At 38.6% G+C, this 12,819-nt stretch overlaps 2 protein-coding genes across 11 annotated transcripts in view; one reads left to right on the top strand and one right to left on the bottom strand.

Annotated features, from left to right (window-relative positions):
- cd247l (CD247 antigen like) lies at positions 1-8,031 on the top strand. The gene is made up of 7 exons (XM_046404920.1): positions 1-296; positions 3,941-4,035; positions 4,339-4,371; positions 4,550-4,582; positions 4,667-4,726; positions 4,809-4,838; positions 5,353-8,031. The coding sequence occupies exons 1-7, from the start codon at positions 233-235 to the stop codon at positions 5,434-5,436; spliced, it is 399 nt and encodes a 132-aa protein (XP_046260876.1). The 5' UTR covers positions 1-232; the 3' UTR covers positions 5,437-8,031.
- pou2f1b (POU class 2 homeobox 1b) overlaps positions 6,301-12,819 on the bottom strand; it is a 20,555-nt gene continuing 14,036 nt past the window's right edge. For all 10 annotated transcript variants that reach the window (XM_046404910.1, XM_046404907.1, XM_046404903.1 and 7 more), the window contains one exon: positions 6,301-12,769. In XM_046404910.1, coding sequence (XP_046260866.1) covers positions 12,498-12,769 — 272 coding nt within the window. In that variant the 3' untranslated portion in view covers positions 6,301-12,497. The remainder of the gene's footprint in view (positions 12,770-12,819) is intronic.

Genomic DNA, 12,819 nt, shown 5'->3' on the forward strand with positions numbered 1-12,819 from the left:
ACAAGACACAGTCAGTTACTGTAGGTGTTGAAGGCTATACAAAGCTTCTGAAGTTCACACAGCCAGTGTCTCAGTCCATTGGCACGTAGTGAGTTCAGCCACTTCCTCTGATCAGAGTGAGGCAGGGGAATAAGAACACGGCAACCAGAAAACAAGCAGAAGAGAAAGAGAGAAAGAAAAGGTTGTTTCTTCAGACAGACAGACACAGACGGAGAGACAAGGAGGGAAAGTCATGGACATACTGAGGATGGGGGTCTTTGTGCTGTTTGTGCTCATGCTGCCTGTTTCCTGTGAAGGTAAGTGACACAAATACAACACGTTTGACAAAGGGACTGAAATGTTTGCATATGTGATGAAGGACACCCATACAACCAGTTGGAGTCAGTGGAGCTTGGCAGGCTGATATTGACTTAATTTAAAACCAATACTTCAGAATGTTTTATATTCAATCCCTGAGTTGGAAATCTTTGCTATCTTCCATAACACAGAGATGATGTTGCACACCATTCTTTAAATGACTTATCTACAGATTAAGCAGTAAACATGGGCTCAGCGATCTGATTTCAGTATTGCAAAACAGCAATTGATGTAGACAGATGTCACACAAGAGATGAGACATTTGCTCCACACAGCCTCACCTGACGGAAAAAGGAGAGTTTCTTGAGGTTTTGTTGCAACACAAGGAAGTTATCATAGGAGAATAATCTCATTTTTCCGTTCATTGCTCTGAAAATATGCATATGTCTATTTTTGGACCAGTAGAAACAAAAGTACACAAGCTTGCTGTCCATTGAATATGCAAAAACTAAAATGTTTGTTTATTACTCTTAAATTTTACATCCTACAGAGGGAGTTTGCTTATACTGTTCAGAATACTCTGCCTTGCATAAGTTGTGTCTTTGTGTATATAAATCCCTATGTGGTTAATTCAAAGCAGTATTGACATAAAGTATACAATAGTATACTCCCTTTCTTTACTTCAAATTTCACTTGAGAAATTTTCACTAGCAGACATTTTTGTGGATTTGAAACATCTGTGCATGACTTTCTTTTCTTTTGGGGGGGGACTACAAAAGATCAATGATGAATCAATTACGGTATTCATATGGTCTTACAGACTTATTCATACATTTACTGCTACGCATACTTTTTACTTTTTGACTTTTTGATTTCTAGGATAGATCAAACACTGATTGATTTTTACTTGCAGACGATGTCTTGTTTTATATCGAAAAAGGACAATTACATGTTTATTAATATCACCAGGCTGAGTTAGCAAAATTGAATAAATACTGATCAGGAAATGTGTTAGCTTAACCATGAAGTGAGTGGTAACGTCCGCAACGCCCTAATGTACCGTTTCCTCCTTTTGTTGTACCTTCAAGTTAATTAAGCGGGAGAAAATTATCGGCTTCCACAATGTCTGACAAAATATTGATTGTGTATGAGTTTGTTCCAGCTCTTTATTAAAGTTACACTGAGTACACTGAGTTAAATCGACATATTCAGTCCATCAAATGGAAGTATTCAGATATTTTGTGTATCCATCTGAGCCAGCGAGAGCCACGACCAAAGGCATAATGTTCACAGGCTGTCTGTCCATCACATCGTTGTAATAGTGATATTAAAGGCATAATGTATTAACTGACCCATCAGCAGGCCATGCCTTGTTTTATTGAATTGTTATTGACATTTTTGGAGCTACAACTGAACATGTACTTGCTTTCTTGCAAAGCGCTTGCTGAGAAGGCTTTGCCACTTTTGTGTGAAGTATGAAGCTATGGCCAGGAAGTCAAACAACTTGCCTGGCTCTGCACAAGCATAACATAAGCACCTCTAATGACGACTCTCATATAGCTAATCAACACCTTACTTCTTATTCACTTCATCCATACAAAAAAACAGAGGTGCTGCTTGGCAGACTGTTTCATCTTTACAGTCTTTGGGCTGTGCTACGCTAACCAGTTGCTAAAATTAGATTCATATTTAGCAGACAGACATGAGAGTTGTATCAAATCTTCTTATCTAACTCTAAGATCTCTCTTATCTAAGTACATAGGCCTTTGTGTCAAACTTCACTAAGGTCTAACCTCAAGCTATGCAGTCAAACTTTGTTAAGAACCACATTAATTTATTCTAAAATTTTCTTAAAATTAATAAGAATTGATAAAAAAAGGTTACCAGCAAATTAGCAATTAAAATGAATAAAAATGAAAAAACAAAAATTAAAACAACACTGAAAATGTGACAATGTGTCTTTAACCAATCAGATTGCTCATTTTAACCCATTCAGTAACAGTTTATTATAAATTTCCCCCTTTGAAGTGTAAATATAATCTAAGACTAGAAGCAACTTCAGGATTTCATACAGAATTTTTAATGGATAAGTTATAGCTTCAATGAATAACCACTACTGACGCTGTTCTCACAACGTGGCTTCTGTTCCAACCGCACACCAACATAAACAAGACCCAACAACACCTTAGAGTCTGCAGGAACTTAATATAGGTTACTGAACTGTAGGTTTGTAGGCTTTTATTTCCTGTTTCAAGGGTCTTACTCAATTCTTTTCTGTTTCACTGTTGCTTTTTTCCATCCCACACACGCACGCACGCACGCACGCACGCACACACACACACACACACACACACACACACACACACGCACACACACAGCAGAGACCATATCTCATACTGTTTTAGTTCTCAGAATAGAAGTCAGAACAGAAATCCTATATATTTTAAGTATTTAAGTTTGTGAACAATCAAATAAATACATACCAATAATAGATTTTGTGCAATGCGTAATACTCAGCTACTTGTTTCTGCCTCAGTTGCATTTTTTCTCATACTGTATTTGCACAAATATTGCTAAAATTCAGTTTCATATATATATATATATATATATATACATATAATTATGAATTCATATAATTATGAATTCAATTATGAATTTAATTATAATTATGAATATAATTATAAATTTTGACAGCATTAACATTCAAATACATTTTTGTATTATTTTATATATATTTTATATTACTCATAACCAATAGCCTGTGTCTCAGTGCGTTATTTGATAAGGTTTTTAGAAGACAGGTTTTATCTTACAAGTGGAGTTATTCACTCTATTGAATTATTGACAACTATTAACAGGAAACAGGATTTATTGAGAAAATGATTTTTTTCTTATTAGGACTGATACCCAGGGGAGGAAGAAGTATTCAGAGACTAAAGTAAAAAAGTATCAAGAATAAAAGTATTTGTTATGCAGATAAATACTTTTTCATTGAATTTTATTTTCTAAAACCCTTAGTTTCTTCAAACAAATGTACAAAGCTGTCATTGCAACAAGGATGTTAAATGTTTAAAAACTGGCTTATTCTTACAGCAAAGATAAGGATATTCACTCTTGAGAAAAATAACATGATATGTTCAGGGTCCTGGTGTTGTGCCGGCTGGCTCATCGTCACGCTGTCCTGACTTACCTCGACACTTGAATAGAGCCACAGTTGAGACTTATTCGTAAAACCTGCAACCTTCTGACAAGTCAGATTGTCTGCCGTGAAAAAATCCTACAAAGAATTTTTTTATAACCACATATTCACACAGTTATTTGCAAAATTCTTGTGTGTGAGTGTCTTGTTAGAGTGCTTTTAGTTTTTGGCCTTTTTTGTTTCCCACTCAGGCTGCCTTTCGTGCTGTGGTTTTGCCCTGCTGGAGATAAATTCAGTTTTATCTTACTTAGATATCAATCTGCAAGCTGGTGAATTAATAGGATAAGATATGTATATATATCTTATCCTATTTCCCCCCCCTCTCAGATACATACACATATATATATATGTACAAAGTGGAGGAAAAGTCTCACAAAATAGAAGCAATGACAACATTAAATTTGTTTTGTTAACTCCAGCATTTCTCCTCTGTTTGTCCTGCAGATATTTTATTCACTGAGCCGATCACATGCTACTTCCTGGACGGGATCTTGATTATTTATTGCCTTGTTGTTACTGCATGCTATTTCAGAGAAAAGGTGAGTTACAGCAGTTACAGCACAGGAAGTGTGCTATAACTTCAGGGTTACCAGTGTGGGGCTAAAGATAACTACGCGATTTATTGTTCAGGTGACGGACAGAAAGCTACTGCAGATGCAGATGCAGAAACTGATTTATCAATTAATCTGGCAGTTATTTTTGATGAATCTTTCAGTCCATAAATGTAATAAATTAGAAAAAAGACAGAGAAAGAGCATCTCGGATAGACTTAACAAGCAGCACACCTGTTATTCAGTGTATTTGTCTATAAAATGTTTTTTTTCTTCTTCGTCTCTGTGCAGTTTTCCACCCGCCTTGAAGCTGTTGAAGTGTGTGTAAGTCACATGATCTCCTCAGTGCCTTTATTTCACAGCCACTTCTCATCATGAACATTTCCTCACTGTTTATTGACTGATAAATATCGTGTCTGTTTCTTTAAGTGCATCTCCTCGAGTGTGTGAATTTTTTTGAAATTTTCAAATTTATTTCACTTTTCTTGTCTATGTCTGACAGATTCAACAGGAAAACAGTGCAGACATTTACCAGGTATGCTGACCTGACCCGCTGATGCTTAACTCTGCCGCTCTGCTGTGAGGCATTTGGTTTTATTTTTTCATACGTTCTCTCCAGGACCTTGAGAGACCAGTGGATGCTGATCCTTACCAGGTGCTTGAACCAACGAAAAGAAAGGTAAGTCGCCTCCTCCTTTGAGGGAGAACTTTAAGACTTTTTCATCTGCACATAAACTCATTGTCTTGTATTTTATCTCCAGAAAAAAGCTGGCAGGAAAAAGAGATCACAGGTAAAGGGATTCACTCACTCACTTTACAATGGTAAACAGTAAACAAATTAAACTTTCTGCAGTTGTGGGATATGGTCAAAATAAAAGGAAATGTGTCTTTATAAAAATTATTTCTCATATTTTTTATATATATATCTAAAAACATTTGTGTCAATTTGCGATTCAGTGTGGTTTACTACTTTGGGTTGTTAGACACGATTCTTTTGATCAACCCATGAACTCAAGAGCCAAATACCTGCTTCAGTTACAATCCAATCAGTGGCTCCCCCAGCTAATGAGCCAAAACAAGATAATACAGTCACCTGCAGTGTTATGTGTCGGAGGATGTCCACTAAGTCAAGAAAAGTCAATATGCTTTCACGAAATAAAACATAAACCTTTGGCGGAAAAGGGCAGATCCTGTTGTTTCGTTCACAGGATCAGCATGGCTTAGAGATACCTCTGTGAAAATGTTTTCACAAGATAAAGAGCTGTAATCAATGAAAATCTTTAACTTTGTCTCTAACCTCTACAGCCGACCCAAGCTCTGGACAGGAACACGGTCCCTCGAGAACCTCTGAACCTCAGGGCCCCAGCTCCTCCTCTGTCCCCCCGCTGATGTCCTGCATGGCCTCCCATGTCAACAGAGTGCATTGCTGATTAGTTTACTCAGCAGCTAAGCAGTTAGTCAAAGTTATACATCAAGCAATAATGCCAAAGGTTGTCTAGATCCAGCTTCTCATAAATGCTGCTTTTCTCTGTTGTGACAGTAAATTTGGGTGTTGGCCTGTTGCTTGGACAAAGATTTTCGTTTCATGAACCTTTTCACATTGTTCTTTTTGTTTTCATTGTTAGATTTTATAAACCAGATGTTACAGAAAACAACAAATTAAATAAAAAACAAATGCTAGCTCCGCTTTCAGCCTTTAGTTTCTTCATCTTTGCATTTTCACAGGTCAATCAGCCACATTTTACCAGAAAATAGTCAACAGCAGCTGCGTGAGGCTGTGATTAGGGACCATGGTTGCTTACATGTTAATACTAACAATGCTATAGCAGGTAATTTTACACACTGTCATTTTAGCATGTTGGCATGTTAACGTTTGCCAATTACCACTAAGCACAGCAGAAGCTGGCAGGAACTTCATTAGGATTTAGTTCAAAATTAAAATGTAGACCTTATGGTGGCACTACGTGAAAACCCACTAGTGTAGCTAAAAATTAGTGAATGGAGTTTGTGGCTGATCACACAGGTTTGCTTCACTGTAACTGAATATCAATAAAAGACAAGGCACATGTCAAAACACTTGGAAAATGGTTTAATGATGTTTACAACAAAAAGAACTGTACATTAACAGTAAAAGATTATCTTTATATGTGTATAAAAACAAAACAAACAAAAATACAGCAGACAAATGCATCAAAATTTACTATGTATCCTGATTCACATACTTAAAACTCCTACACAATCTTTCAGTTCTACGCCGCCGTGACTGGAGGCAGGTTTTTTTTTTTTGTTGTTTTGTTGTTTTTTTTTCCATTTTGTGTTTTTCTTGTAGTCAGATGAGAACAGTGTCCCTCAAGAGTTGTTGTCCTTGATGGAAACCAGAACTCCTTACATTAGAGTCCTGGGAAGACAATTCATAACAGACTGTAGAATAAGAAAAAGGGAAATAAAATCTGGGACACATTCCTTTAGATGAGCCCAAGCTTCCAACGTGAGTAGTAAATGTTTTACAGAATGCTTTTCTTAAGATACACAGACATAATATGTACATGGTTGGCATTTTTTCCCCCCCTCTCATTTTTCTCTGTTCTTGTAAGCCATGGTCACTTGGGCTGTGAACTGATAATCACACACAACACACCCAAAAACATACAAAAATACTATATCTTTAACCTACCAAGAGTAAGACAGTTCTGCAATTAGTTCCATGCTGTGACAGAAAAAAGAGATTACAACAAACAAACAAGAAACAGACGCTTTACACACAAGTTTTTCTCAGAAATATACCAAAATATACATCTAAGCTTTGGAATTACTGAGGCTAGGACTAAAGCCAGTGCTGGGTTTGTCTCTTAATACACATGCTGCAGGGTGGAAGGGAAAGGAAAGACAGCGAGAGAAAGACACAGGACAGAGAGATATCTTTGGTATCTGCATTTGTCAAAAGTTAAATATTTGGATTTTTGCTTTGGGATAGCGCTTGTGAGGTCCTGCAGCCTCACTTGGAGTAAAGCATTAAACAAAGTGTCACTGAAGCCCATCGGCCAGAGTTCTGAGCCGGAGGGACACAGTCCATGCAGAGTGAAGGACCATGATGCATAGTGTCACAGCTGATCAGAGTCTGTAGTGAAGAGACGATGTCAAAGGAGAGAGCAGAAGATTGGGGGGGGGGGGGGCACAGCAGTGAGTTTTATCGACCGCAGGATGTGTATTCCTGGAGACAACAGGGTTAATGTCCTGGGACTATACAGTGTACAGATGATGAGGAAGAGACAGACACACTGTGAGAGGCAGGAACAGCATTTTCACCACAGTCCTTGAGAAAAAGAGTGGAGGGGAGGGGGGCATCCTAGCAACAGCGCTCAGGACAGACAAACACACAGAGTCCTGAGCATGTACAGTGTGCACAGGATTAACCCTCAGTGTGTATTAACAAACATCACCCAGCTACCACCAGATTGCTTCGTGCCTGTCGGAGAAGCCCACTCAGCCCTGTTCAACCCCCTCCGATCCCCGCCCACAGGCACTGAAACCACAGCACCGATACGGTGCCACAGTGTTTCCGAGCGGACACACATTCACATGCAATAAAAAGCAAACTCTTTACAGGTGGAACGAGGACTCGGGTGAGAGCGTGCAGCCGGGTTTTGATGCTGAGCAGTGAGGCGGGGATGGGTGAGAGACGGTGTCATTCATATACAATCAAGTTAAAAGTCTTTGGTTAATGTTGGTACCACAGGAGAGCAAGAGTGGGCTGTGACAGCACACCACCATGGGGGCAGACATGTACATACCTGTACCTGGTCATGGTGACAACAAAAAGAAAAAAATTAAAAAACAGGATTGTCAAAACTTAAAGAAGTGTTCAAACAGGGAGGGGTGCTCAAAAGTAACTGACTGTAAGGGAATATCATATATTACAATAAACTTTTTATCTCAAGTCACAACAAACTGTGTCAATTCAATGCTAAAATATGTCAGCGTGCAGCATAAAAACACCATGTTGTGAAAGCAAAACAGACAACATTCACGAGTACTGGTATGTATTCTGTCTCCCCCTTGTGGTGGCACTTTCAACAACCCTTTACAAAGGACAGTTATGAATGAGCTTCTCCACGGACACAAGTTTGTGTATTTTCTTTTTTTGTGATTTTCTTTTAAATATTTTTATTTCATAAGTAGATTAAAGCAGGTTTCACTCAGTCTTGAGTTAGAAATGAGGTATACAACAGCTCCTTTTGCCTTACTGATGCTCTGCACGTCAACTTTAACAAACCAGCAAACCAGTGTGGTGGGCCAACATACTACAATTTGATACATGGCTGAACTTTCGCATCATGAAACTTAAGCATTAAAGCCAAGCCAAAAAGATCAATTAATAAAATCATTCGCAGAGATGAAACAGTCACACTCTGACCACAGACTGTAGTTTTATCTTTAAAAACCAAAATCTGGCTTGCTTAAAGGCTTTAATTAATCAGCAGAGACCCCCCCACCTCCCACTCCCGCCCTGCTCTGGACAAAAACAAATATAAGTACTCTCACGTGTCACCATTTTTTAAAAAATCACCCTCAAACGTCTGCTGGAAGATGGAAAAAATGCACCATAAAGGTTTGCAGAATGCCATCCCTGTTCTCTCGTTTTAAACTCACACACGCTCACACACATGTACACCTCTGATGGAATTATTAGTAAAGCTTTTCTCACAGGTATCCTCAACCTGTTTGAGTCACACCTAAAAAACATAGGTAGCAACATAATCACGCTCCAAAATGCCCAAAGTACACTGTATTGTTTCAGTAAAAACAATGCATCAGGTGAGCTCATTGCTCAGGCTCTCTCTCACACACACATACACACACATACACACACAATGCTACAATGCTCATGTCTTCTACATAACAATAAGGCATAAATGATAATGTTAATCTTCTTTGTCAAACTAAGAAAGCCAGTGATCTTGCCCTCTCACACTATACAAAACAGTTAAAGGCATAAAGTAATATTAAAAAAAAAATAAACAATAAAATGATTGTTAAAGACAGCACAACAAATCAAGTCCACAATGACAAATCTATTAAAAGATTAAGATCAGATGCTTTAGAGTCAGGAGCGCCTGAACGAGCTCCTCCTGTTGAAAAGACCTTGCAGAAACACGGCAGACACAAGTGTCAGCGACTCACGCCACCGAGGCGTGATCTCAGATTTTGTATTTTTTGGTCTAGACAGTTTAAAAAACAAAAAAAATATCTCTGTCTCAATTAAAAAAAAAAAAAAAGAGAGAAAGATTTAGGGGAGATTTTTGTGAGTAAGAATGAGAAACACTACATTCAGTCTTGATAACATACCGGTTCAAATACAAAATATGAATATCTTACAAGTGTTTATATATATATTTATATGTATAGAATTACGAAAAGATCGTTTCTCTAATTCTTAAGTCTTTCCTCAGATAAATATTTCAGTAACATCCTATGGTGCCAGTGGCAACTGGTTCATCTTACCAGCACATGTTCAACTCTTTAGTAACAACAAACAGCACTGGAATAGGACTGAGTCCTGCAGGCCCGGTGTGGCCTTAAAGACAGGGAAACCAGCAACATGAGCAGCCAGACACCCACCTAGCTGCAAAGAGAAAGGCTTTTACTTTGGCAAGAAGGATCTCAAAATAACATTTAAACCTGGAAATACCCCATAAATAGTAGTACTAGAAAATACCAGTAGTAGGTTGTCCTTTATGTATGGTTCCTATGTATGGTTAATCAGTATGAACTTTGAATGGAAAGCCAGACAGTAGTTATACATTCTACACTGTTCTATACACAGAAATGTATTAAGGTGAACCTTATGTTTAAGTGCTGCTGAGGTATATTCAGTCAAAATAATTCAACAACAGAAAAGAAGTACACAAGAGGATAACATGGGACAAATCTCGCTGCTTACAGTCGCAGTGATTTCACTGTGGTAATTCATTCTGTTACTCAGAAGCTGCAGAACAATGCTTCTTTTCTGTGGGGTTTAGTTCAATGTGTAGCACATAACAGTACTTAGCCCAACACTGTGTTGGGCTAAGATAAAGAGTAAGTAAGATAATTGGACCAGTTTGGAAGAACTAGTCCACATATAGATTTAGGGAGCAGCACTTTTTTTCAGTAACATGCTGGTTGAAAATGTTGGTTCTGAGAGGTGGTGTAGTATGTTATCTGATGATCAGATCTATGTATTTACATAGGTGAGCCCTCCACACACCTGGGGGGTAGGGGGGGGTGTCTATACCACAAAACCTGATTTTCACAGGATGTAGTCATAAAGCTATAGCAAAGTATGCAGGCCTCTCAACAGCTCAACTCCATCAGGAGTTTCAGCAGCAAGTTGTTAAAGCTAAGATTCTGTGATCCTTTATCCAGCAGCACCGAATCAGGAGTATCACGTACTGACCCAGGTGGGCGAACAGGAGAGTAATTTGTCAGCAGTGTGGAGAGTAGAGCTCGCGTGAATGGCAAACTTATGCGCTCGGACAGGCACAGCAACTACTGAGGAAAACCACTTTGGTTCAAGCTGTTGTTTTATGGCTGAATATTAGTACAAAACAAAAAAACAGAACCTTTCCATGATGCTTCAGAAAAGTCCAAACTGCTACCAAAATGGCCAAAAACAGACGAAAAGGAAAAGGAGCCATTAAATGGCTTACAAAAAGAGAAAAAAAAAACTGGCAGTGGGAGCAAAGTCGCAGTGATAAAAAAAAAAAAAGAAAAAGAAAAGAAAAAGAAAATCTTTCTCATGCCCCAAACCACCAATCTCTCTCTTTTTGGTCAGTTGTGCTGCCAATTTTTTTTTAAAAAAAAGTTGAGCTATGGAGACATTTGGTCAAATTAAAAAAGAAAATAAAAGGTCATCTTTGGAAAATGATCATCAAAATATTGCATTTCTATATTCTGTTGACAATGAGGAGAGATTCTGTACTCATAAATATATTGACTAGACTAAGCTACACCAACTACAAACAGCAATTATTTTAACAAATATTTTTGGTATATCTTAAAGTACGTAAGCCAGTCAAATGACTGCAGACAAAGAAAAAAAAAAGACAGAATTTCATTCCTCTCAAAACAGGCAGACTGCAGCTCATCAATCCAGTTTTTTGGTACAGATACTGTGCACAAGTAGATACAATGGTACTACTATTAGAGAAAAAAGAAAACAAAAACACAATACAATAACCTCATCTATCCAATGCCACCATACATCTGGTATGATGACCTTGCCCCCCGACGAGTCTCCTCCTAAACAGACCAGTCAGCCGCAGAGCCTTGTGGATCATGCAGTTACTGAACTCTCCGCATCTGCCTGAGCTGTAGACAACACATGCAGACTTCTAATTTCTACATCTGAATCCAAACATAATATACAGTTTCCCAATGGACCACCATCCAAAACAAATCACCCTCAAGCGGACACGGGACTGCACATCTGCAGCTCTTTTTAAAGCTCTCAATGTAATGTTTTCAGTCATTTTCTATCAGTGTTTATAATCCGCACCATCATTTTACACAAGCTCTGTGGCTACTTCGCCACTGCAGCAAAATGTAAAAGTCAGTGTTTCCAGAAAGAGAGATTCAGAGAGACACATCTTGTCCCTCTCACCCTTAAAGCAATGATAACCTTTATATCGGCCACTTATTACTTGTTTTTAAAGCCTTATAACCATGATTAAAATTGATAGTTAAATCTTAACTTAATATTAGACTTACAAAGTTCTGAAAATGTCAAAAAATATAGACAACAAAGATAAAAGAAAAAAAAGTCTCTACAATAAACATTTGATATGATTTACGTCAAGGCCTGTCAAATAAAACCCAAAAAATAGACCATTAAAGATGGGGTGACACACAAATCCCCATTAGTGAATATGAATATTGTGATATTAGTAGTAAATCAGTTTAGTTTGAATGTTAATAGAGCATAATCCTACAATTTTTGGTTAGAAGTATTTCCGAGAAAATTCTGACCTGGAAATAGGAGGATATATATCTCTGTGTGTGTGTGCGCGTGTATACATATATATACACACACACACACACACTCAAAATGGTAACAGTTTGAAGGTGCCAAGGACATTTCTCTTGCTGGACGCTTGTCAACGTTCATGCGGAGCGGCAGGCCAACAACAGTGTCCATCTGGCTACTGTTTGTGGGGGAAAAAAAAAATAAATCCAAAAATCATAAAAGGAAAAAACAAAAAGTCAACCCCAACCTCATTAGAGGCCGTTTTCTTTTTGGTGGCAGCAAAAGGATTAAATAATGATAGATACAGTGGAGAAAATGTGGTGTGGTTAGTGAAGCGCAGAGCCTATATCAAACGACCTCCCTATTTCCTACATGGTGTGACAGGAGTAGTGCACAACGTTAGAAATAGGGTGTTAATTCAGGATGCAGCCCGACTTTCACGGTTTCACTGAGCCTTGGAGGCAGTGGTAATGGTCGAGGCTTGCACAGGCACGGCAGCCGTGGTGGCTTGATGATGAGCATCGGCAGTGACCTGCAGCCCCCCTGCCCCGGCCGACACCAGGCTGACGGGGTTGCTGGTGAGCAGCGACAGGTTCTGGGGGCTCAGGAAGAGTGGCGTGGTCACCAGGTTGGGTGTGTTACCAGCAGAGGTGTTGGCGAACAGCAGGTTACCGCCATCCAGCGACGTGATGGGGATTGTGCCACTTGATGCCAGAGCTGCAGACAAGAGAAAGAAAAGTTTGTGTGTTTAGACAAATCTTCAAGAG

This window comes from Scatophagus argus, chromosome 11 (genome assembly GCF_020382885.2).
Source record: "Scatophagus argus isolate fScaArg1 chromosome 11, fScaArg1.pri, whole genome shotgun sequence".
Taxonomy (NCBI): domain Eukaryota; kingdom Metazoa; phylum Chordata; class Actinopteri; family Scatophagidae; genus Scatophagus; species Scatophagus argus.